Raw genomic sequence first — 23,297 nt, forward strand, 5'->3', positions numbered from 1 at the left:
TTAGACCCCTGGGGAACACCACAGGTAGAGAGGAAGATAGATGATAGGAAGGACCCAAGTTGGATCTGGGAGGGTCGATAAGAGAGGAAAGCGGTCATCCAGGCCAGAGCATGATCAGTGATACCCAGGTTATCACGGAGACGGTTGAGCAGGATGGTATGGTTGACTGTCTCGAAGGCAGAAGAGAGATCGAGGAGGATGAGGATAGAGGGAATGTTAGAGTCAAGGTTGGAGAGCAGATCTTCACGGATGTTCAGGAGAGCAGTTTCCGTGCTTCTGGCAGCTCTGAGGCCAGACTGGTGGTCATGGAGACAGCCAACAGAATTGGAATGAAGGTTAAGCTGAGAGATGGCCAAATCTTCCAGGAGTTTGCCCAGAAAGGAGCAATGGAAATTGGGCGATAGGTAGCTGGACAAGAAGGATCAGCTGTGGGTTTCTTTAGAAGAGGATGAACAAGGGAGTGCTTCACAGGGGAGGGGAAGGATCCTGAGGCAAAGGAGTAGTTGCAAAAATCAGCAAGGGCCGGAGCGAGGGTGTAAATGTGGTCCTTGATGGTTTTAGAGGAACAGGGATGAACCTGTTTTGACGAGGCTTTTATAGATCAGACTTATCTAACGACCTTGTCAGGGGAGAAAAGAGGAAAAGACGAGAAGGATGGTGGGGGGTGGCTAAAGGAGGGTCAGCAAGCACAGATGGAGAGGGGAGGGGAGAGGAGGGATGGGGGTGGAGAGGCTGGACAGGATGTCCTGGGTTTTTGAGATGAAGTGAGAGGCAAGGTGCCACAACTTAATAGTGTGTAGTATTAAACATGATACTGAGCACGGTCTTGTCATGATAAACAACAACTCTTTATTGAATTTTCATTAACCATCAATATCGCTTTTATCAGAACCATAGAGTAAATGTCTGGGATTGATGGATCTTTTTGAGTCTCTGAGGCTAGGAGTAGTCCTTCAGGTGGTAACGTTTTCACAACTGTCTGACGGTCCTTGATTGTGTCGCATGAACAGCCTTTACCCCACTTGCTGTGTTAAATAGCTGATTGTTATTATTTGATATCCATTTACCCCTTTTGTTTGGGTATAGTCAGTTATCTCACTCCTCAAGACCTTCCACTGTGATTTTCCTTCACCCCCCCCATCCTGCTGTTGCAGTGTAATTCCCTTCTTTAAAGGCAACTGTTCATGACTCTATATTTTCTCCTTTTACTGATTATTCTTCCTTTGCCTTTATTTGTTCATTAAGAACTTTTACTTTTCGAAGAACCTTGTCTTTCAACTTATTTCATTGTTTTTAATAACAGTCGGGGGTTGCTTACATTTCTCTTTGCCATTCGTCTTTGAATTACATGTGTTTAATTTAATTGCACACTTAAAGGATACATGAGTTGCTTCTCCAGATTTCTTCTCCAGCTGGAGCTTACATCTGCATTTGCCTCCTTCGAGTGCTCCCAGGTCTCACTCACCAATGATAGCGTAGGGTCGCCGATGCCTCTCCCTCTATTACGTGGCATTGTTAGAATCGTTCTATCTCTTCTCAAGAGGACGCGATCATGGGGATTACTCCAGCATGTTGTTGAGCTCACCGCTCTCTGTTCAAAGAGCCGCCGCGTCTGCGTCTCTTTTATGACAGGACCCTGTCAGCTGGCGGCCGTGTTCTGTCAGCACCTCACTGCATTCCGTTTCAGTCAGTCCTCAGTTCCTGAACACTCCACTCACCGCGGTCTTCATGCGACATGCCCCCTCACAGCTGGGCTTCAGCAATTTTGTTCCACTTCAACAGAAACCTGAACAATATTAACTGTTACCATGCTGAACGTGGCATACGGTGTAGAAGTCTCACAACAAATGTCTCTGGTATTATCTTTTCATCTGAACATTAATACGCCCACTCGTATCCTTCCTCCTGCTGATGTCCCGGCTCCTGTCACAACACAAAAAACATAAACGGACACCAACAAACCCCCGTTAGTTAGAAGAAAGTACCTTCTTTATTCTTAGTACATGAGAGATTTGTCATTACAGCTGTCACTCAATCCAGCAGGGTCCCTCCCCTTTTTTCTGGTCTATTCTTGCATCCTTTCGCTGTCTTGATGCCCAGTGCTACTTGGGTTCTCCTATTGGCAAAGTCTAGATGAATTAACCCCTTCACACAAGGGCATTGTAAAGAGCCTGGGAGGCAACAGGAGGGGTAGGGACTGCAGCAGGGTTGGCCGCTCCTTGCAGATTTTAATGAGTTCGGCCGAGCTGTTAGATGCCGCAGAGACACAAGCTTGAATGTGGACTCTCTTCCTGGTGAGGACAGAGAGTCAGTATTGCCTTTGTAGCAGGCGACAGGCGAGTTTGTCAGAGGATGAATAAGAATCCCTCCATTTCCTCTCAGCCGCCCTACACTTATGTTTAAGTTTAGCTAGGTCAGAGTCATACCAGTAATTGCACTTGTCTTTGGACTTCAAACGGATCCTCATGACAGGGGCAAGAGCATCAAGAGTATCAGAAATTGAAGAGTAGAGCAGAGACAGGGCTGTGTCAGGATGTGAGACAGCCAGAGGAGGAGGAGGGGGAGAGAAAGTGGCGGCAAAAGCCTCAACTGACACACACTTCATGGGCCAGATGTCCGAGAAGGTAGGCAGCAGTGTTGGGGTAGGCTTGGCTTGGGGGGAAGAGAGGGAGAGATGAGAGGAGGGAGTGATCGCTCCAGAAGAGAGGAGTGGTCAGAGGGATGGAGAGTGGGAGGTCAGAGGAGATCAAGACATCGAGTGTGTGGCCAGCAGAGTGAGTTGGGCCAGCGAGGGAGGATGGACAGGGAGAGGGAGTCACAGAGGTCACGGAAGAGTACAGAGGAGGAACAAGGAGAGTCTAAATGTATATTGCGGTCACCGAGGAGGAGGAGTTTAGAGGTAGAGGCCAGGAGGGAGGAGGAGAGAGCTGGCCACTCCGAGAAAAATTAGGTGATTTGACCAGGAGGCCGGTAGATGCTAGCCACAGTAAGAGAATGTGCAGGTGAGAGAGAGAGCCTACAAACAAGGCATTCAAAAGAGGAGTAGGTCTGAGTGGGAATGATAGAGGTATTAATCCATTCAGGAAAGATCAGGGCTACCCCACCACCAGACCGGGAGGATCTGGGTGCGGAAAGAATCTTGTAGCCATCAGAGAGGAGAGTGTAAAAGCTCATAACAGAGCTGGCCGTGAACCATGTCTCAGTAAGGCCAAGGACATCAAGGTCTATTTCTTCAAGGAGGTGGCAGATGTCAGAGGAGTGTTTGATAGCAGAGCGAGAGTTGAGAGTGGCAGTATGAAGACGGTTGCCAGCTTTAAAGACCTTCCTGGGAGGGGTACAGATCAGAGGTACGCCCTGCGGAGGAGAAAGAGCCCTAAGAGGGGCAGAGGAGGAGGAGGAGAGAGAGGGCAAGGTAGCCAAGCGGGAGGAGAGGAGGGGACAGCAGGAGATGAGAGGAAATTGATGAGGCGAGGGAAGCACCTATCAAAGAGGAGGAGATTGGCCTGAGGGCCTTGGACCCTGACAGTGCTATTTAGGTAGACATTAATGTTGACTTTAGAGGAGTTGAAGGAAGCCATGAGAACTTCCCAGCAAGTGCCACCATTAATTGGAGAGGAGGATATAGGACAGAGCACAGAGATCATATGAGGAATCCATAGATCTGGCGAAGGAACGACAAAGAGGATGTCTAGAGGAAGTATTGGAGTAGGTGTCAGTGATAAGAAGACCAGGGTTAGAGTCCAAGATGTCCTTTTTGAACTTCTTCCTTCTAGACTTAGCGAGAAGGAAAGGATAATCAATGGAGAAGCAGTTGGAAAAGATAGGAGAAACAGAAAGCACCATGGGGGTGGAAGTGAGGAGCGGATGGAGAAACTGGGGGGCTAAGGCAGATAGGTGTGGGACAAAAGAGTGGTGAGGTCACTGGGCTGGCAAGTTACAGAGAAGCATCACTATATAAGCAAAATACAGAGCAAGGTCTGACTCTTTAGCAGAAACGCCAAGATTTAACTTTCCAATCAGGGATTGTTAGGCTAACCTGGTCTCTGCAGAGGCATTGGGGCATGGTTGCAGCCCTCCCTGAACTTGAATCACCCCCTTCAGGCCTCTCCCTCAGTAGAAAAGCTGTTAGCGATGGTACGTGGTGATACTGCTCCTGCATGGAGATAACAGTGTGTGAGTGCGCCAATGTGTGATTGTTGTACCTCTCTAACCCTTCACCCCCAAGTACGGTTTCTGTGAGCATACGCCGGCCCATAAAGCTCACCTGTGAATTATGGAAGATTAGCTCTCCGTCCTGCTACTTCTGGCAGGGACACGTCGAATGGGATCTAGTTACTTCACTGATCCCTGATAAGGATTAGTCCAGTCCAGCTGCGACTATGCTTCTCCTTTTGATTGGTAAGTCTTTCTTGAGGTCTTGTGATGCTGTTTGTTCTGTTTAATGTATTTTTTGCTCCTATTTTTGCCCGCAATAATGTCTCTCTTCTGTTTTCTTCCCTTATATGGAAATGCGGCCTAAATGCAGCCGTGAGACGCGAGACGCGGCCAAATTGAAGATGGATGCTACCGCAATGTTTGGCAGCAGGTAAGTGATGGTTTAAGGAAAAGCGTGAAGTATGGCGAAGCGCAACCTTAAACTGACTGTTTTTTCGATGTCTAACCTTCTCTTCTGTTTTTCCTTGCAGGCGCTGCTGTCGACGATGGAGCGCGTCGTGCTGCGGTGCCAAGATGAAGATTTCGGCGTTCCGGAAAGTGAATACTTGGTTCGTCGAAGAGATGTACAGGTAAGAACAGCTTTCCCCGGTTGGTAAGTATGCTGGCAGGAAGCAGGATGTCCAGGAAGCAGGATCTTCAAAGGTAAGTCTGACCTCAGGCAACGGTGAGCGTTACGCTGCTTGCAAGTGCAGAATAAAGCAAAGCGTCTGTCTTGAGGATCGGGGCAGCTTATATAGCTGAGATCGTGGGCACGCCCATTAAGGCCGGCTTACCAGCCACTCCTAGAGTGTGAGCACGTGCGAAGGCAATCCATTAGCAGCCACACCCAAGAATACACTTGGGGCTGCTTAATGGATTGAATGTTCACGGTTAATGCATCCTGCTTAATGGATGGAATGTTCAAGGTTAATGCATCTGAAGTGCTATGTCCATAATAAAAGCTTTTTGGTGTTAAATGGATGCTCTTGTTACTTTTGTTCATGAGCCTGGCACCATAGGCGCCAGGACCGTTTCCACCCAGGTCTCCTGTGCATGCGAACCCTGCATGCCTGTGCCCCTGACTTCATAACCATGACAGGGATTCAGATGTTAGCAAAGAGTTTTAGGAAGCACTGCACATCACGATGACAACATGGGAGTAACAAGCAGAAAGAACTGTGATAGTCAAAGGTGGTAGGAGCGAGTCCATAAGGAGGGAACTATCCCATAGTTCTGGAGGTGGCAAAGTCAAGGCAGTCCAGATTTCTTAGAGGAGTGGCAACATCATTGTGGTTACGTAACAGGGAGGACTCCAATTTGCGTTCCGGAAGCGGACAGGGAGCAGACGGGGGCCATAGAAATGGGCCTTTGCTGATAGTGCCGGCTAAAGCCTGCCGGTCCCAGTTGGATGGAAGAAAACACTCAGCAACCAATGGGAGTGCTGCACACAGAGAGGTGGTTCAGCACAGCCTGCCTACACAACAAAGAAAACCATGGCAGCCATCTTGGAAGGGCCACAAAACAGTCAAATAAGCAGGCAATAGTGGGAAAACTTGTGCTTTCAAAATAGCAAGGCAGCTTCGGGTCTCAAAAAGCTCAAAAAGATGGCAGCACGATGAAAATGCCCAAACAAACAGTCCTTTCCAACAATTTTACGGAAATTTAGTTTTAAAATGTTTCGATTTTTCAGGTTCAATAATTCCCCTGGAGGTACAGAAATGCACTGAAAGTGCACCTACCTAATGGAATGGTCAGCAGCCAGGCACACACTCCACATATGATGGGCTTATATCAACTGCTAGATCTGTTCTGATCACAAGGCGATTTGTTTCCATTTTACCAAAGAGTGTAGGGTCCAGAATGGCTGCTTGATTAGTCAGTAAAGAACTCACTTAAGGACAGTGCTGTGGTTCGGAAGGACACGTATAATTATAAAAGAGTGGTAAGTGAAGCAAAAAAGCAGTGGCAGCTTGCCATCGTGCGGCTTGACAAAAGCTCGAGCTTGCAGCTGTAGTAAAAAATAAGTCATTTTTGGAAAATTGTATTCCGTGGGATGGGGCCCCAGCAATCGGATGACTACAATTACATGTCTGCGACTAAATGGGTGAAACGTTTTTGCTTGTGGAACAATCCTACATCACAGGTTGTTGGTACCTCGTTGCTGTGTCATTCTCTAGTAGTAAAAGAACTGAAAATTATTGAAGGTGATCCTATTGTATTTTCTTGCACTGAAGTCCACCAAGCTCTTCTACTTGTAGCAAGTGGAGGTGGCGGTTTAATTTATATTTGCTCCATATTTTAAAATGTATTTCTGTAGTTTTGGTTTTTATACAGACTTTAAAAGCAATTTCTAAAGATCATTTTATACTGTAAGTTCAGGGGCAGACTGTCATTGCCCTTTTTTTTAAGAAGGGGCGATAGGTCGGACCCGTGCTGTGGCCGACCATTCTTTTTGATTGACTCCTCAGCCAAATCGTTTTGGAGACTGGTTTTTACTAGAATTCATGAATGATCTAAATCCAATTACATTATGGCTGAGAAGGAGTACGGCTCGAAAAGGTGTCCGAACTGTGGAGCAAGCGCTTAATCTCAGGCTGATTGGAAACAAATGTGTCTCTGACTGTCTTTCTGCTATCCAGGAATGGTGTGCCGCCAATGACCTCTGCCTTAATGCCAGAAAGACTGAGATTCTACTTATCGGCACACCCACTCCCTCCTTCCCTGCAGCTCTCTGGCCGGCCTCCCTTGGCCCTCTTCCTGCTCCTACCTGCAAGGCCAAAAATCTCGGGATCATCTTTGACTCCACGCTCTCTTTCTCTCCTCACATATCTGACGTCTCTAAGAAGTCACACTACCAGCTACACCTCCTCAGAGGTATCCTTCCTTTCCTCTCCTTCCCCCAGAAGCTCACTGTCTCCAGAGCCCTGGTTCTCTCAAAGCTGGACTACTGTAACAGCCTCTATCTAAATCTTCCTGCCTCTACTCTCTGCCCTTTGCAACTCATCCAGAACAGGACTGCAAGACTTGTCCTTGGCCTCAAGCCCAGGGACCGTATCTCTCCAGGACTGAAATCACTACACTGCCTCCCAGTGGCTGCGAGCATTAAGTTCAAAACCCTCTGCATTGTCCACAAGGCCTTCTGGGGCCTTGGGCCAAAATACCTTCAACTCTCTCTTCCTAAATATCTTCCTTCTCGAGCTCTTCGCTCATCCACCTCCAACTACCTCAGGGTCAGCCGCTTCTCCAAGCAACGAGCTGGGGGTAGATCTCTCTCTGCAGCAGGGGCCTCCCTGAAACTTGAGGAGAACCATCTCCGGTTCCGGAAGCACCTCAAAACCTTCCTCTTTGCCTCCGCTTTCTCTCCCTCTCTCCCCTGCTAAAATCACTGAACCTGCACTGAATCTGCAACTGGGCCACTCACCGATCTCGGTCCTTGGCCCAGCCACTCTTCCCTGCACTGCCTACCTGCACTACGGGACTGTCTCTGTATCCTACAGCCCCTTTTCCCGGCACTTACCTTGCACTTGCCACCTGCTGGCCCCATTATTTATCTTGTATTCTACTAACCATGTACTACACTTTCCTTGCACTTGCCACCAGCTGGCCCTATTATTTATCTTGTATTCTACTAACCATGTACTGCACTTTCCCCTCTCCCCTTCCCCTTGCACTTTTCCCAGTCCCCCTACCCTTGCACTTGCGCGATCTGATTGACACCTGGCCTAGTAGGATCGTTGTCGGTCTCCCCTTGTCCCCCCCGCCTCGTCGCACCTTGAAACACTTGTGTATAGGCGCGTTACAAATGCCATATCATATATCATGCGTGTAGGTGCCCCATACACTTGGGTTAGATGGACTTAAGCTTAGCTGTCGACAATGCAAAGCAAGAAAAATCATGGAAAACATGGTCTTCTATGGGCCTTACCATTTCCCGAGTCTCCATTCTGGTGATTTTGTATGACAATCCTACTGCCAGATTTTGCCTAGCTTGTTCTGATGAGCTGTCTGCAGTCATTCAGTCCACTCGAGGAGTAAGGCAGGGGGCATTTTTAGCACACCTGTTGTTTAACCTTTATATTAACTCAGTATTTGGTGAGCTACATCCCACAACATCTGATATATCAAAACATCTAGTCAGGAACATCTGCGCATTCGCATGTGCTGATGATGTCGTTCTATCTAGGGCATACACCAAGAGAATTATATTCTCCAGTTTCCAATTTCCTGGAACTTATGGCTTCTTGATATGTGGGTCTTAACAATGCTAATATGTGTTGGTAACCATAGGGGCAAATTACTATCAATCATAGCTTCAGCAAGCAAAATTGAATAGGTCGATGAATTTTCCTATTTGGGTATTAGGTTTTAGAATTTGGTATGGGTTGCCCAGGTCTCATAGGCTGCTACGAAGTTGGCACAGGTGAACAGTGCAATATTGAGGTTCGGCAAGAATCTGGGCGGGTGAACCCTGGATAACATTCATCCTATTTAATTAGCAAAAGCTCTCTCGGTAGCAAGTTGTGGCGCAGAGTTCTGGGGTTACCCTCCTGCTGCCCCAATATTATGCAAAGGAAATGATTTTCTGCGTCGTTTATTTGTGCTGCCATCAGTTACTCATGCGTCTGAATGCAGGTCTAGGTTACATTATATACCTGCTTAATTTAAAACCACTGATATGGTGGCCATGACTCGAGGGTAAAAATGGAAATAACTATCATCTCACACATTGCATTATTGAGAGTTTAATGGCATCAGACGTTGGTTATTGTAGCCCATGATTGCAATTTCTGAAATAGGAATTTACCATGCCGGGACTTTGGTGTTCTGCGCGGCAAACTTTTCTGTCGGTGCCATTAGATGTGACTGTTCTGCGCTGCAACTTTTTCTACCTAGCGTCATAACCTCCAGCTCGCTAAGCACTTACTACAACATTATTTTGCACATGAATTATTTCAGTGTGTGGATAACTGCGCCAGTTGGTTTTTTAGATTTATAACTGGAATAAAAAAAAGCAATTCGACTGCTATCCATTATGTGTCTGTGATGCTAGCTCCGAGGATGACTTGACGCATTTTTTATTTTAAGAATAAAAGAAGAAGTGTGTCTTAACAACACTTAAAACATATAATCCTGCTGTCCCTTCCAAATAATAATGTGGCTTATGCTGATTATGCTTTTATTGAGAATGCAGTGTTATTTAGGAAGAATGTTAACCATATCAGTGCGTTGTAATAGGGTATCCATCTATTTTGTAGAACATTCCGGTGCACTGTAATATTTTGTTTATTTACTTTGTAATGTAGTTTTGTTTTTATGACATTTTGAATTTTTTAAAAAAAACTCCAGTGAACGAGCTGGCACAAGGTACTGATAGCTAGCTTGGAATGCGAAGTCTCACTAGAATAAAGTCTGCATTCCTATTTTGCTGATTGGCTGGTGGCTCTACCTGGGAGCTAATAGTGAATCTGTCTATTTGGATATTTATGAAGATCTTTCAAATATATGTACATATGTACCCTGATTTAGTCAGCATTCTAAAGCAAGTTTACTTAGCATGGGACATTAGTTCAAATAGTAAAATATGTGTTAGTAATTGTAGTTTTTATTTTTCAGTTAAAACCGCTCCACCGGAAGTAATTTCAGTGAACCCAATACGAGGCATGAAGCAAATGCTGAAGGTAGATTGGAAGAGGCCCCTGTTAGCACCAAAGGATTTCCCTGTAAAGTGCATTGCTAGATGCAGGAAAACGAATGGCAATGAGTTGGTAAGCCTGCCTATCACAAGATGATTCTGTACCTTGACTGCATAAGGGAACATGTATAAATATGTGTTACAAGCCTAAAATGTGTTTTCCTTAATTACAATTTATGGAAAACAGCAGGTCATGCAGTAAAGTGTCAGGGCATTGTGAGAAACCTAAAGGTATTGTCAATCCTAGGTCCCCTGGATCCTCTCCTCAGGTGGCGAGGCAAAGGCCATCGCTTTTGGACCCCGACCCTGGGGCTGGAGAAGCGAGGGAGGATCACCTGGGTGGAAGGTCCTTGGGAACTGGGAGTGGGGTACCCTAAGAAGAGACATGGTATCCCCCTTATCCTGTTGAGAATCAGCCAAACCCTGCCCCGACCTTTATTGGTTATTGTAAAGCTGTTTCCCTCATTTTCCCACATATGACATTTGACAGTACTGGGACGAAGAAGAGGCCAACTAAGAGTAATGAACACTATACCCTTTCACCACTTTACTACTGGGACGAGGACGATGCCTACAAGGAGCTATGAAGGTCAGACATGTCCCTTTAATTATGGTCACGCATGTCTGATTAGAGATCCACACCTGTAGCCTGTCAAGGGGCTTCAGGTGTATAAAGAGACACTGGTGGAGCAGAACGGGGAGCAACTGAGAGGCTTGTGTAAGAGACCAGCAGGGGACCTTGGTTCAGAGGAGGCAACCGTGGTGGGACCGGACGAGGAGCCAGGACGCCAGCAAATTCCCAAGAAGACTTGCACAGCCTGTAGCCAGTGGGCCGTGTAACTATTGCAAGTCTGGGAGCCTCTGTGACAGAGGATCGGCAGCAGGAGCTGCGAGAGAGCAGCAAGAAGCAAGGACACTGTCCACTTCCAGAATTACAGTAAACGACATACATCATTCTGTGAACCCTTCATTGGATGGAAAATACACCAAAGGAAGCCTTTCCCCCCTCCATACCCCATATTGTCCCCCGGGTCTATTTACCATGGGATTCTCCTGCTCCCCCCCCCCCGGATCCAGAGTTGCGCCAGGCAGGGTTTATAGGTTAAGGCTGGAAATGTAAGGTCGTAGCCCAATAGTGGAGTCCATATCGACAGAAACTGTTAGATCTTTCCCTCCTTTGCTGACGTAACCTTCTCTACCAGCAGCACGTCCCATACTTTGATCCACCATGAGACCAAGTTCTGGCCCTCTGTCGACTTCCAACAACAAGCAATAGGGATGAGGGCTGCCAGCAACAGATGTATCTGTAGCCTTGCCCAGACCCCAGTTTTAGGGTATACCTCTTCAGGTGGAGCCCCCAAGAGCAGAGTTTTTGGACACATCAGGAGTTTACTGCCCGTTATAGCGTGTATGGTCACCACAATGGTTTCCTAAAAGGAGCAAATCAGGGGACAGTCCCACCACATATGGAAATAAGAACCTCGTACCCCACAGTTCCACCAGCAAAAGGGGGGATTTGAAGCCTGAAAATGATGTATTTGTGCTGGGGGATAGTACCAGCGAAATAAGACTTTCAGCGCGCACTCATTGTTGGTCACGCATCTGGATGAGGAATGACCCCTGGTCCAGATAGCTAGCCTACCTTCGTCTTCCAGTTGGAGGCCTAAGTCCGCTTCCCATCGGACCATGTAGTCCAGACGACGGGAGGTCAATAAGTCTTCTCTCAAATGTTTATACAATTTCGAGACCCCACCTGCACCCAGATCCTCTGAAATTGTCAGTTCCAGAGTGTTCAGCGTTCGAGTAGCCTCCCGTCTAATTTCTGGGTGCATGATCCAGTGGCGTAACTGGGTGTATGGAAACCTGTCCATCTCCAAAAGATGGAACTCCTTTTTGCAGTCCACGAATGAGCGGGGTCGGCCCCCTTTGAATAGCTGTCTTAATATTTGCAATCCCCCTTTCCTCCAATTCTCAAAGGCTCCTGGCTGCATGCCCAATGTGAAGGCCAGGTTGCCAAAGACTGGAGACAGTGGGCCCATACCCAAGGGGATCTTTTCCCCCTTAACGCTTCATCCCATGCCTTCAGAGTAGTTTTTGTTGACGAAACAGGTTCTGCCATTGTTTTGCATTGTTTAGGTGATGAAGGGTAGGAATCGTAAGGGAAAAGTGGTTTTGGACTGCGCGATCTCCATTCATTTCAGGGGGGTAGAGGTGGACATCCATGTGGACAAATGCGAGAGCTGTGCCACCTGCGCATATTTGTATAGGTTGGGGACCCCCAACCTTCACAAACGGAAACCAACCGAGAAGCCACATTTTGTGGCCTTGAGAAAGAAGCCTCAAGGCCTTTTGTTTTCTGTGAACTGTGTTGCTTGTAACTTGGGGAAGGGAACCCCGAGACTTGAGGAGCTACATTGTGTGGCCTTGAGAAAGAAGCCTCAAGGCCTTTTGTTTTCAGTGAACTTTGTTGCTTGGAACTTGGGGAAGGGAACCCCCGAGAAGTATTTCTGAATGGTATAACCTTGAACTGGAGAAAGGTAATTGTGAGACTTTTTCGTGGAACTTTCTTATACGTGTGGAAGGTGTGCTGAAAGAAAGCTGCGATCTGGAAGAAAGTCAGAACTTTGAGTTGAACACTATTTCATTTAATTTTGATATCCTTACACATTGGTTAGCTTTAGTTGTCAGGGCAAGTATAGGGTTTGGACACAGACAGACTTTTAAGTTCTACTCTTTGACTCAGACTTTCCTTAGTTTGTTTCGTTCAGGTAGGGAAATCCCACCTTAGCATAGGGTAAGTTAGGCCTTCTACCATCCTGACATTTGATTTAATAAAAGTATTAACTTAGAATTGTAAGTCTGTTTTCTGTGTCTTGCTTCATGATGCCTTCACTTTCCTTATAAATGATTCAATTGACACTTTGTAAAAAGAGACACGCTAATAATTTGGGGATTTATTGATTTAAAGAACCAACCTATGTACCCTCAAGCTTCCCTGTTAGCACCACCAATTCCGTCAGCTATAATTGCGTTATTGGTTCATTGGTCCTACTTAAATTGCATATCACTTGATTTGATAGGCAGATATATAGTCTCACCAGCCATTTAGTGCACCAGAGATTTGTGTGTAGTGGGGGACTGCAACAAATCTTTCTCGCTGTGCTGTCACCCCCTCGCTCTACTCATGCGCTGTCGCTCTCTCTTCATGTGCTGTCACTTTCTCTCTGTGCTGTCACACTCTCCCTCTGTACGCTGTCTTGTACTATGACACTCTCTCACCTTGCGCTGTAACTTGTAACAAAGTGGACCTCCAGTACTTCAGGTAAGTTACAGGTTCCTTTATTGTCCATGTCCAGTACTCTTCCTCAAGACACAGGGATGGTAGGGGACACAAGATGACAAGGGAAACACCGGGCTCACCCCCACACCCATCTTCTCAGCTCACTCTTCTCACTCTCACTCCCAACCGTCACTCACAGAACCTTGCACACCAACATTCTAGATAAACATTCCAAGTAGGTGATGTCACACACCCACCTAACCTGAAAGCAGATTACTACATAACTCTCTCTCTTTGCACCGTTACCCGTCCTCTGACCCTGGCAACCTTGAAGATTTCCCCTCTTACACCCTCATTCCATTTTCTCCAATTCTGGCCGGGAGGATAACTCAGGGGCAACACGGTCTTGGAAGCAAGACTCCGCAGAGCAAATCAGGTTTGAATAGAAACCTCTTTGCTATTAAGCGCATTTAAAAAAAAACAATTATAATGATAACTCTCACCTTTGCTCGCATGCCTTACTTTTTCTCTCATCCTTCATCTCACACCCTCAGATTTCTATTACCCTCCTACTCTCACCCTTTCTCGTTCATATGTGCACTTGCTCATCATCAATGGCACTCTCTCCCAATGGCTTCCTCCCATTCTCTATTCCTCCTCTCATTCTCTTGCACACCTGCATCCCTTCTCACATCCTCCCTTGACGTTTTGCACTCTCCTCCTTGAACCCTGCTGCTAATAAATGCATAATGCAGAGAAAAGCAGCGAACGCCCAAACGACTGGCTTTGCCAGTGCTCATTACAAAATGTTGTGAAAGCCAGCTTAATTGCCAGCATTTTCACCAATTACTAACAATTCCTTGTTAGGGGATTACAATGATATGGAATATTTCTTATGTGAATACCTTTGTCAAATGTTTGAATACTGAAATAGTTTGTCAAGTAAAAACACTGCTTTTTATTTCTTCTCTCACATTAGCAACTCATGCATCTCATATTTATCTAATATTTTCACCAAGACTGTGTCCATGTTTGTAAATAAATGTGCATCCTCACTTTAGAAGCACATGTATTCTTGATAGAATGTTATTCTGAGAACACAGCCAACACGTGTTTCGACCTCACGGTCTTCCTCTAAACCACTTCTTGTATCGACCTTATTGGGATAGGTAGTGAAGAAGAGACCTGAATACGCTACACAAGTCACACAGCAGCGCGATCTGTATATAAGGACGATTAGCGCTGTTAAGCTGCCTGCTGCGTCGGCTGTGTTCTCAGAATAAAATTCAACCAAGAGTACACGTCTCGGTTTTTTACAGCGCAGTGTGATTGTGCTTCTAAAGTCTTGATTCTTAATAAGGGGCCTTGGCGCATAGGGACCTTGCTCACACAACCACCCGCAGCTGTTATATGTGCATCCTACCTTTATAATAAGCTCCTAATTTATTTTTACTAATGTGCGCAGCAGGTTCAACTCTACAAATTGCTCCAAACCTTGTTCATGCATAATGTGCATCCTCACTTCAGTTTCTTAACACATGTTGTCATAATAAGTGTCTGAGTCGATAATCATGTGGCAAGCCTTTATCACATATTGGTTTCATATGCAGTCGTGATGGTCATCGGATGCTGTCAGTACGCCACTTGTTTCATGCCTGGGGTGCCAAATCACGACCTAATACTAGTTGGAAATTCGCCTAAGGTTTGGTTTCCTAATGTAGTAGGAAGTGACTGGAAAAAGACAAGGTGGTCTTTTGAGGTTGCATCGTATATGGAATAGGGTAGTACCTAAAAGAGGCACTTTTGGTCCTTTGAAAGATGGGTGGCTACAGACTGGAACGCCTTCACTCTGGAAAACTGAACTCCTGGAAACCATAGGAATGTGGTTCCTTCTGTCTCAACCCTTGGCGCTTATAGCTGTGACTAGTTATTTAAAATCCAGCCACTTTTAGGTACTTTGACAAATGTAGGGTATTCGATTGCTCTCCCCAAAGGAGAGCCACCCCCTTTGAGACTAAGGAGATGAGTCCGCTAAGCTTAACACACCATAGGGGACTGGGTAAGTGGGATCCCACTTAGGTTGCCCCCGCCCCCGGGATCAGTGGTAGAAGTGTACTGAAAGAAGTAGTGGAACTGTGTTCTCGGCAGGGGAGAGGGTAAGTGGTAGCCTAGTGTAACATGTGACAAGTGTTGCGGCCGGGGCATTCCAATAATCTAAGTGACTAGTAATTAAGTCTCCTTCATCAACTTTACACTGGCACAAGGACATGAATGGACAAATCCTCTGTATAGAATGGTGAATAGGGTCGTAGAAAATAGAGGAATAGTAAAAAGAAAAAAAGAAAAGTAGTCGAACACCACTCCCGCTCACTTCGATCACTGCCGGGGATAGATTTCCCCAATAGAGACATCACTGACTCTACCTATTCTCAAAGTCCCAATACTTGTGTTTGCTACATGGGTGATTTCATGTAATGACTTAACAATTGATTTTGGACTGGCTGATGTGGTTTTTAACCCCTCCGTGTGAAGCGGACTCGCTTTGAGCGAGAGGAGGTTGGCGCGACCCACCACTTTGCACAGATAAAGAGGCAATCCACATTTAAGTGGGTGAGAGAACCCCACAGAACCTGAGAAAGACAGGAAGGTGTGTGCAGACAGGGCACGTATGCCAGGCATGGCCAGGAGAGCCATGGTCGAACTCATGGAATGCAGACATGAGCCAAAGAAGCTCCACACAAAGGAGCAACATGGGACATCGGCCGCCTAAAGAGATGCAAAACCCAGGGCCCAGGTAGATGCCCGAGGTAGGTAAGGGCAAGCACCACCTACCGGTACGCAATACCTGGAGCTGGCCAGTAAGGTTGTACCATGGCGGCACAACTTCCCGACCCTCCTGATGAGCACTGACACAGGAATAGAGAGATGCAGTGGCTCCAAGGGTTCCGGAGTAGGAGGACCGGCCCAGAAAAACCCCAAAGCGGGGTTAGAAATGCCAGACCCCAAGGTGGGGAATAAGAAAGAAAACCCTAAGGCAGGGCAAGAAACCTGAGAACCCAGGGTGGTATAGAAAAAAGAAAACCCTAAGGTGAAGTCAGAAATCCGAGACCTCAGGGTGGGGCAGAAGAGATGAAACCTAAGGTGTGGTGAGAAACCTGAGACTCCAGGGTGGGGCAGAAGAGACAGAAATCCAAGACGGGGGGAGAGACCTGAGAACACAAGGTGGGGTAGAAGAGACAGACCCCCAAGGTGGGGTAAGAAACCTGAGAACCCAGTGTTTGGTAGAAGAGATGAAACCCCCAGTGGTGGCACGTAAACTGTTCTGTGGTATGCATCGCTGTCCCCAGAAACGCACACAGTGATGCTTTTTTGAAGTGTAAACATGGCAGTCTGCTTCTTTGAAATCCTAACAAAAGTTTTTTTATTTTGTTTTGCATATTGCAGGTTGGCACTAACCAGGACTTGGAAGTACCATGATGGTAAAATCCATAGCTGGGCTTCGCAGGCCCCAGGTCATTCCCCGAGTCTGTTTCTTTGATGTCTTATCTTTATTATTGGGATGGGGCAGTCACAAGTGTGAAATGGAGAGTGCTAATGACCCCTTTCCCTGACAAGTCACGTCTCACCAGGAAAGGTGCATTAGAATTCCAAAGCTCCTCGTTCTGCGTATTCTCCACAGGAAGGAAGGCATGGTATCAACATTAAGATGAGTGATCACAGTACAAGGGAGCTTATTGAATTTCAAAAGGGGTTTGAAAAATGCTTATCTAATCCCAAATCTACAGATGGGAGCAAGCTACGAACCACCAAATAATAACAACACAGTCCTAGTGGTGTCTTGTCAAAATAAAAGGGCCAATACCAATAAACCTATTGCCAATACTTACCTCTAAATTCATTAAGTGTGGGAAACAATGTTATGTAAAAGAAAGATGTGTTCAAGAAATGATATGTCATGATGTTCAGGCCGTTGGCCTCCCTTTCCCACGTTTTTAGTACCGGATAAGGCAGTACACTCAAGCTTAGCACAGTCTCTGGCTTCTCTAGCACGAAGGTGCAGTTCAAACATTAGCATCGGGGCCTTTTGTGGCCAAGTCTCTTTTCCTTCCAAAGTCTCTTCTTGCAGAGGGCCTGATGCAAAAAACAAACAATAAGTTATTTTCCTCTCGGAATTTCAGATGTTCTAAATTTTTCAGGTGATCCACTATTCACCTCGGATCCCCCTCAGCCGGGCTCAGATTCCCTTTAATACAAACTTCGTTGGATTTTCATGTGTCCAAATTCTCAGATCTGTTTTAACACAATGTTCAATCAGTCTCCCTCTGCCGAGCTTGGACCAATTTAATTCACTTCAACACAAACCTGGTTTATTTCAAAAGATTTCAATTGAACTCCCTCGTTCGGGCTCAGACCAACTTTATCTATTTTGTCATCAACGTATTTGGCAGTATCAACAGCGAAGACTTTCAATTGTGCACAGGATTTTGCTTGACCCGTCGCAGGACAACTTCGATGTACAGTTCTTTGCCACACTTTCACCTTTCTCAACACTCAGTTGTATACCCTACAGAGACCTTCGAATGAGTGCTCATGTGGTGCCGGACCACTCTGTCAAGGGTATTGTATCTTGGTTTCAAAGTTCAATCACTCATCTGTTGTTCAATTTTTACTCACGTTGGTCATCACATGTGTCATACACTGTTCACTTCAGTGCTCACACCACATTGTTGCTGCTTGCTACCTTGGCTTCAACACAGACCTGTCTGGTATCAGTCTCCCGAACTCAACGAATGTGTTGATTTCACTTGCACTTGAAAAGTGACGCGGGAGGGCCCCAGGTATCTCTTACACACAATGCAGCATTCTTCAGCCTGGTTTCCTGGTCTTACGCTTTCTATTCTCTAGGGATTGTGAAAGCAACAGCTCCTTGTCAAAAAGGTCAAGGACACTACACTCCTTGCAATCCCCTTCTGTTTTACTGTTTTTCTCTTCGTGTTAAACTGCCATCTTGGAACTGCTGCTTCCTTGTGTGCTTTGCCTTGTTCAGTGTGTGCTCTTGTGCTCTGCCTTTTACCCGTGTGGGGAAGTGTAATGGAAGCCAGGTGTGTGTGATAATTAATAATTGCCTGACCCTGTCTGACCACTGTATTGGGACATGTCAGGTATACGGCTCGGGTGTTAGTCCATTTTCTCTCATAGCGAGCTGTCCGTGGGAAAGTGTTCATGTTGTGAAGGGGGAGCATTGAGATCCTAAATATCCTAACTGGTAGGATGGGGTAAAGGTCTTACAGGGAAAGGGATACTGCGTCTCGCCATCCTGGGTCCCGTTCCCCACAGACTACTCACCCAGGTGATCCTCCCGCAATGGTCCACCCTCAGGAACTGGATCCAAAAGCGATGGCTGTGTCTTGACACCTGGATGACAGATGCCTGGGGGCTAGCAGGTGAGACACCTTCAGGTATCTCACAATCACATAAGCCTGAAACAGTGTAATGCAGGCACACTTGCACACTTTATTCAGAAGATGTTTGTGTGAAACAGTTCTGTGATGTGAAGACAAGTATGGCAATACGCAGAGATGTCTGGCTATCACGTGCTGGTAAGACATTTTCAAGCATCAGGGTGTTGCCATTGTTTACAGATTCCTCGATTTTGGGCATAAGGAGTGTTTCAAATGAAAACAAGGAAAAGTGGTGTTTTATAAAAATGGGGACAAGCATGGGTACAACTTTAAACTGAGAGTGCCACTACTAGGATGAAACCCCAAGGTGGGTGAGAAATGTGAGACCCCAGAGTGGGGTAGAAGAGATGAAACCCCAAGGCAGGTTTAGAAACATGAGACTCCAGGGCGGGGTTGAAATGACAGAGCTGCAAGGCAGGGTTAAAATCTTGAGACTCCAGTGTGGGGTAGAAGAGACGAAACCCCAAGGTGCATGAGAAATGCGAGACCCCAGAGTGGGGTAGAAGAGACGAAACCCCAAGGTGGGGTTAGAAACATAAGACCCCAAGGTGGGGTTGAAAAAACAGAGCCTCAAGGTGGGGTGAGAAACCCAAGACAATAGGGTAGGGAAAAGAAACAACCGCTCAAAACTAGACAACACCACCAAAAAATGACTATAACATTAAACTTTATCATCAAGTACAAACATGAATTGTGTGTTTGAGACTTGCTTATTTCCCCATGTTTGTGTACAATGAGCTGAGGCCAAATCCTAAAAGTGCCTTAACAACATACAGAACACCTTTTGATTTTTAAAATTGTCTCCATTAGTGAACAAAATCATGTGGCCTAGATATGTCGGTGAACAAAAAAAAGTGGCCCAGATATGGGTTGTCATCATTGGCAATTGTGATGCCATCTTTGATGTCCTGGGTGTTAGTCTTAGCAGTGCGCACAGGTGGTGCAAGTTATGGTTGCTTAGCGTACCATAACTGGCGAATTTCAAGGATTCTTCGGTTTTACTTCTAACAATAAAGTCCCTTTAACAATGTTTTTTCACTGAATTTCATAGGTTTTTGTTAGTGCAACATAACCTTAACGTCCGTTTAACAAGGTTTTTCAATGAATATATATATTAGGAAAAAATGGGCTCCATTCAGAACAAATGTAACCCCGTCATAAGAATGCACAATGAAGCAACTAGGTGCAATGACGGATTATATCATCAAACCGTCAGACAAGGGTTTCCAATACTGTGCAAGCCAAGACTACAGACAACGCAGATGCACGTCTCATTTTATGAAACTTGATGTTCCAAGGTTGCGCTTCTCTGATGCATGAATGGTAGAGACTGACTTGTATTTTTCAAAGATTTGTGAAATTTTATTGTTGTAAAGTGTAAAACACTAAAGAAAAAAGGGTGAAAACAAATGATGCCTAAATATAGTTCATTCACTATTTAATTGAGCAAACACAAAGAAGAATTCAGAAATTGTGCAAACTGGTTAGTTTGAATGTTCAATGAGTCACAAATCTCTTTGCATCGACTTGGTTCTAAACACTTAATTGGTTTCCTTATTGTGAACAAAGTTTCTTAGACTTTAGACACAGTATGGTGAATGTTGGATGAGGACCTGATTTTCTTGTTGAGATATATATATAATATATGTTGAGTCCAATTCAGTTTTTTTTAATGACCCCCCCCCCCCATGGGCTTCATTACAAGTTTGGTGGTCTGGAAATCAGGGTGCTGGTAGCAATGTACCGCCAAACTAAGAGTCTGCTGGTAGGGGCAAGGAACTTCCAGCCGGACTGACCTGCCGGGAGAGGAGTTCAGGCCCCTACCGGCAGGCTTTTCACTGAAGCACTGGCACCCGTTTCAGTAATCCCATTCCTGTGGATGGAGTCCTGTGGGACTCCAGGGGAATGGGGATTTACCTTTCCACCGCCTGGCATGATATCCCGGTGGCACTGGGGTGTCAGGCGGCGGAAACATTGTTACAGGGTCGGCTGTTGCCCACCACTTTCCGGCGGGTTCTATCACCGACCTCGTAATGGGGCCCCATGTCTGTTCTCCACACACAATTGTATATCCGTAGGATACCCTCCTCCATGGAAACGATGAGATATGTTGTACTGAACTGGTCTGCTCATCCATCACATCAAGAAGCAAATATTTGCCCTTTTATGCTCAGATATGTGACTTCTCTTTTCAAAAACAAAGTATTCGCTTGCAGCCGGATGTGCTGAAGGAGTTTAAAAACTAGACCTTGCAATTTAACGACCTGGTTATTAGAAAGCTGGAAGCCAAGTTCAAAACGCCATCGGACGAGAAGCTCTATATGGCCCTGAAACGCTCTGCTCAGTTGGCAGTGGTTTTGACAGCACTGGCCCAAACAAGGGTAAACCTCTATTCTCTCAATGCACAATGGCAAGGAGTAACAGGCCCTACATGCCATTGGCTGAACACTGCCTTAAATCGTATGCCACATGTATCAGCTGTTATACCTATTTAATTCAATCACAAACTGGGGAGGGGCATCTCAGATTTGTCACCTGACTTTCCTCTCACAAATGGGAGAATTTCACAGTAGTCTTACACTACCAAGTAGTGAGGGGCATGCAGGCGAATTTTGTGGATCACATTAACACAGTAGCCTGGGGCATGTGGCTGAAAATCTTCATGAGACAGTGCTTGTCTGAAAAGCACCAGTGTGGGAGCCGAGACTTTGAAAAAGGTTTGGACTTTCCCTTTTGATTTCCTTCAGCTTTCTCAGTCCTCAACAGAAGAGGAGTTGATGAGGGAATCAAAAACATCCTGATAACAAAATCCTTGTTAGCTATAATGACTAGAAGTTATAGTCATCATTCCAGAAGGAAGTCAGAACACAGACCCAAGGACTTAGAGGCTTCCAGACTAGGATCCTGGATCAGCCAAGGAAGGACTCCCACTCTTCCTCCTCCAAACCTAGGAAGAGGCATCACATGACCAAGGGGTTTTAGCCCTCCTTCTCCTTTGACTCTGACAGACCTATTGTCTGCAGTCCTCAGAACACGCTACTCCAGAGGGTAGTCAGGTAACCCACTTCCATCATGTTCATCCAGAACAGGACTGCGAGACTTGTCCTTGGCCTCAAGCCCAGGGACCCTATCTCTCCAGGACTGAAATCGCTACACTGGCTCCCTGTGGCTGCAAGGATTAAGTTCAAAACCATCAGCATTGTCCACAAGGCCTTCTGGGGCCTTGGGCCAAAATACCTTCAACTCTCTCTTCCTAAATATCTTCCTTCTCGAGCTCTTCGCTCATCCGCCTCCAACTCCCTCAGGGTCAGCCGCTTCTCCAAGCAACGAGTTGGGGGGAGATCTCTCTCCGCAGCAGGGGCCTCCCTCTGGAACAGCCTTCCTGCCTCCCTGAAACTTGAGGAGAACCATCTCCAGTTCTGGAAGCAGCTCAAAACCTTCCTCTTTGCTTCTGCTTTCTCTCCCCTTCTCCCCTGCTAAATCACTGAAACTGTACTGAATCAGCAACTGGGCCAATCGCCAATTTCGGTCCTTGGCCCAGCCACTCTCCCCTGCACTGCCTCCCTGGCAACCCCTGCATTGCGGGATTGTCTCTGTATCCCTACAGCCCCCCTTCCCAGGACTTGTCTGCACTTATACTGCACTTGCCACCAGCTGGCCCTTATTATTTATCTTGTATTTTACTAATCACTGTGTACTGCACTTTCCCCTCTCCCTTTCCCCCTTGCACTTTTCCCGTCCCCTCTAACCATGCACTTGCGCGATCTGAATGACACCTGGCCTAGTAGGATTGTTTGTCTGTCTCCCCTTGTACCCCCCTCCCTGCCTCGTCGCGCCTTGAAACTCTTGTGTATAGGCGCATTACAAATGCCATATATCATATCATATCATATGTGTGGAGACTCCATCATACATGACCCCTTGGTCCTGTCTGTCATTTATAGTGGCTTCTATCTCCTCTTCCACTCCTCCTACCATCCCCAACAATCCAAATCAAAATGTGTCAGATTACAAGATTACTTCAGATGGGGGTATGTCGAGGTATTCTCCATCGGAGGCATGGGAGGGGTTTTACCCTCTTATTTGCAGTCCCCAAGAAGAACCAGACAGATCCTTCAAATTTCAGTGTCTTCCGGCTCAAGGAAAAGTTAAAAGCAGTCCCTCTGGCTCAGAAGCGAACTGCTTTATTCACATATCCCCATTTGGTCACCTAATTGCAAGTGCCTTTGTTTTGCTACTCAGACTTAACAATTACAATTTCAGCTCTTGCCTTTTGGCATCATTCTGGGCCAAAGTTAGTCACAAAGGTGATGGCAGGGGTGACCCTTTTCTTCAGAAAGAACTGCCTCCATATTCAGCCCTACCTGGATGACTGCGCTCTACGAGCCCACTTGCTAGAAGGGGGTCTATAGTCAACCCTTCATTTCACTTTGGACTTGGTGTGTTCTCTTAGCCCCTTTGTGAACTTTGAATCCTCCCTGACCCCCTTCCAGGAACAGCAGTCTGTTGGTCTGATGTGGAGCATTGGTCTGTACAGGGCCTTTCTCACCCATGGCAGGATTCTATCACTGAATCTGAGACCCTGTCTAATGCTTCAGTCGATAGAGGTCCTGGATGTCATCTTTCAGTAGATGCTGGACCTTATGGCCTCTTGCATCCTGGTGGTCAA

General features: G+C 46.2%; 1 protein-coding gene across 1 annotated transcript in view; it reads left to right on the forward strand.

Moving 5' to 3' along the window:
• The window catches only part of IL31RA (interleukin 31 receptor A), an 841,398-nt gene that overhangs the window by 413,186 nt on the left and 404,915 nt on the right, over window positions 1-23,297 (forward strand). Inside the window, exon 6 of the mRNA XM_069627290.1 lies at window positions 9,808-9,959. Coding sequence (XP_069483391.1) covers window positions 9,808-9,959 — 152 coding nt within the window. The remainder of the gene's footprint in view (window positions 1-9,807; window positions 9,960-23,297) is intronic.

Source organism: Ambystoma mexicanum, chromosome 6p (assembly GCF_040938575.1).
Source record: "Ambystoma mexicanum isolate Mex_15411 chromosome 6p, UKY_AmexF1_1, whole genome shotgun sequence".
NCBI lineage: Eukaryota > Metazoa > Chordata > Amphibia > Caudata > Ambystomatidae > Ambystoma > Ambystoma mexicanum.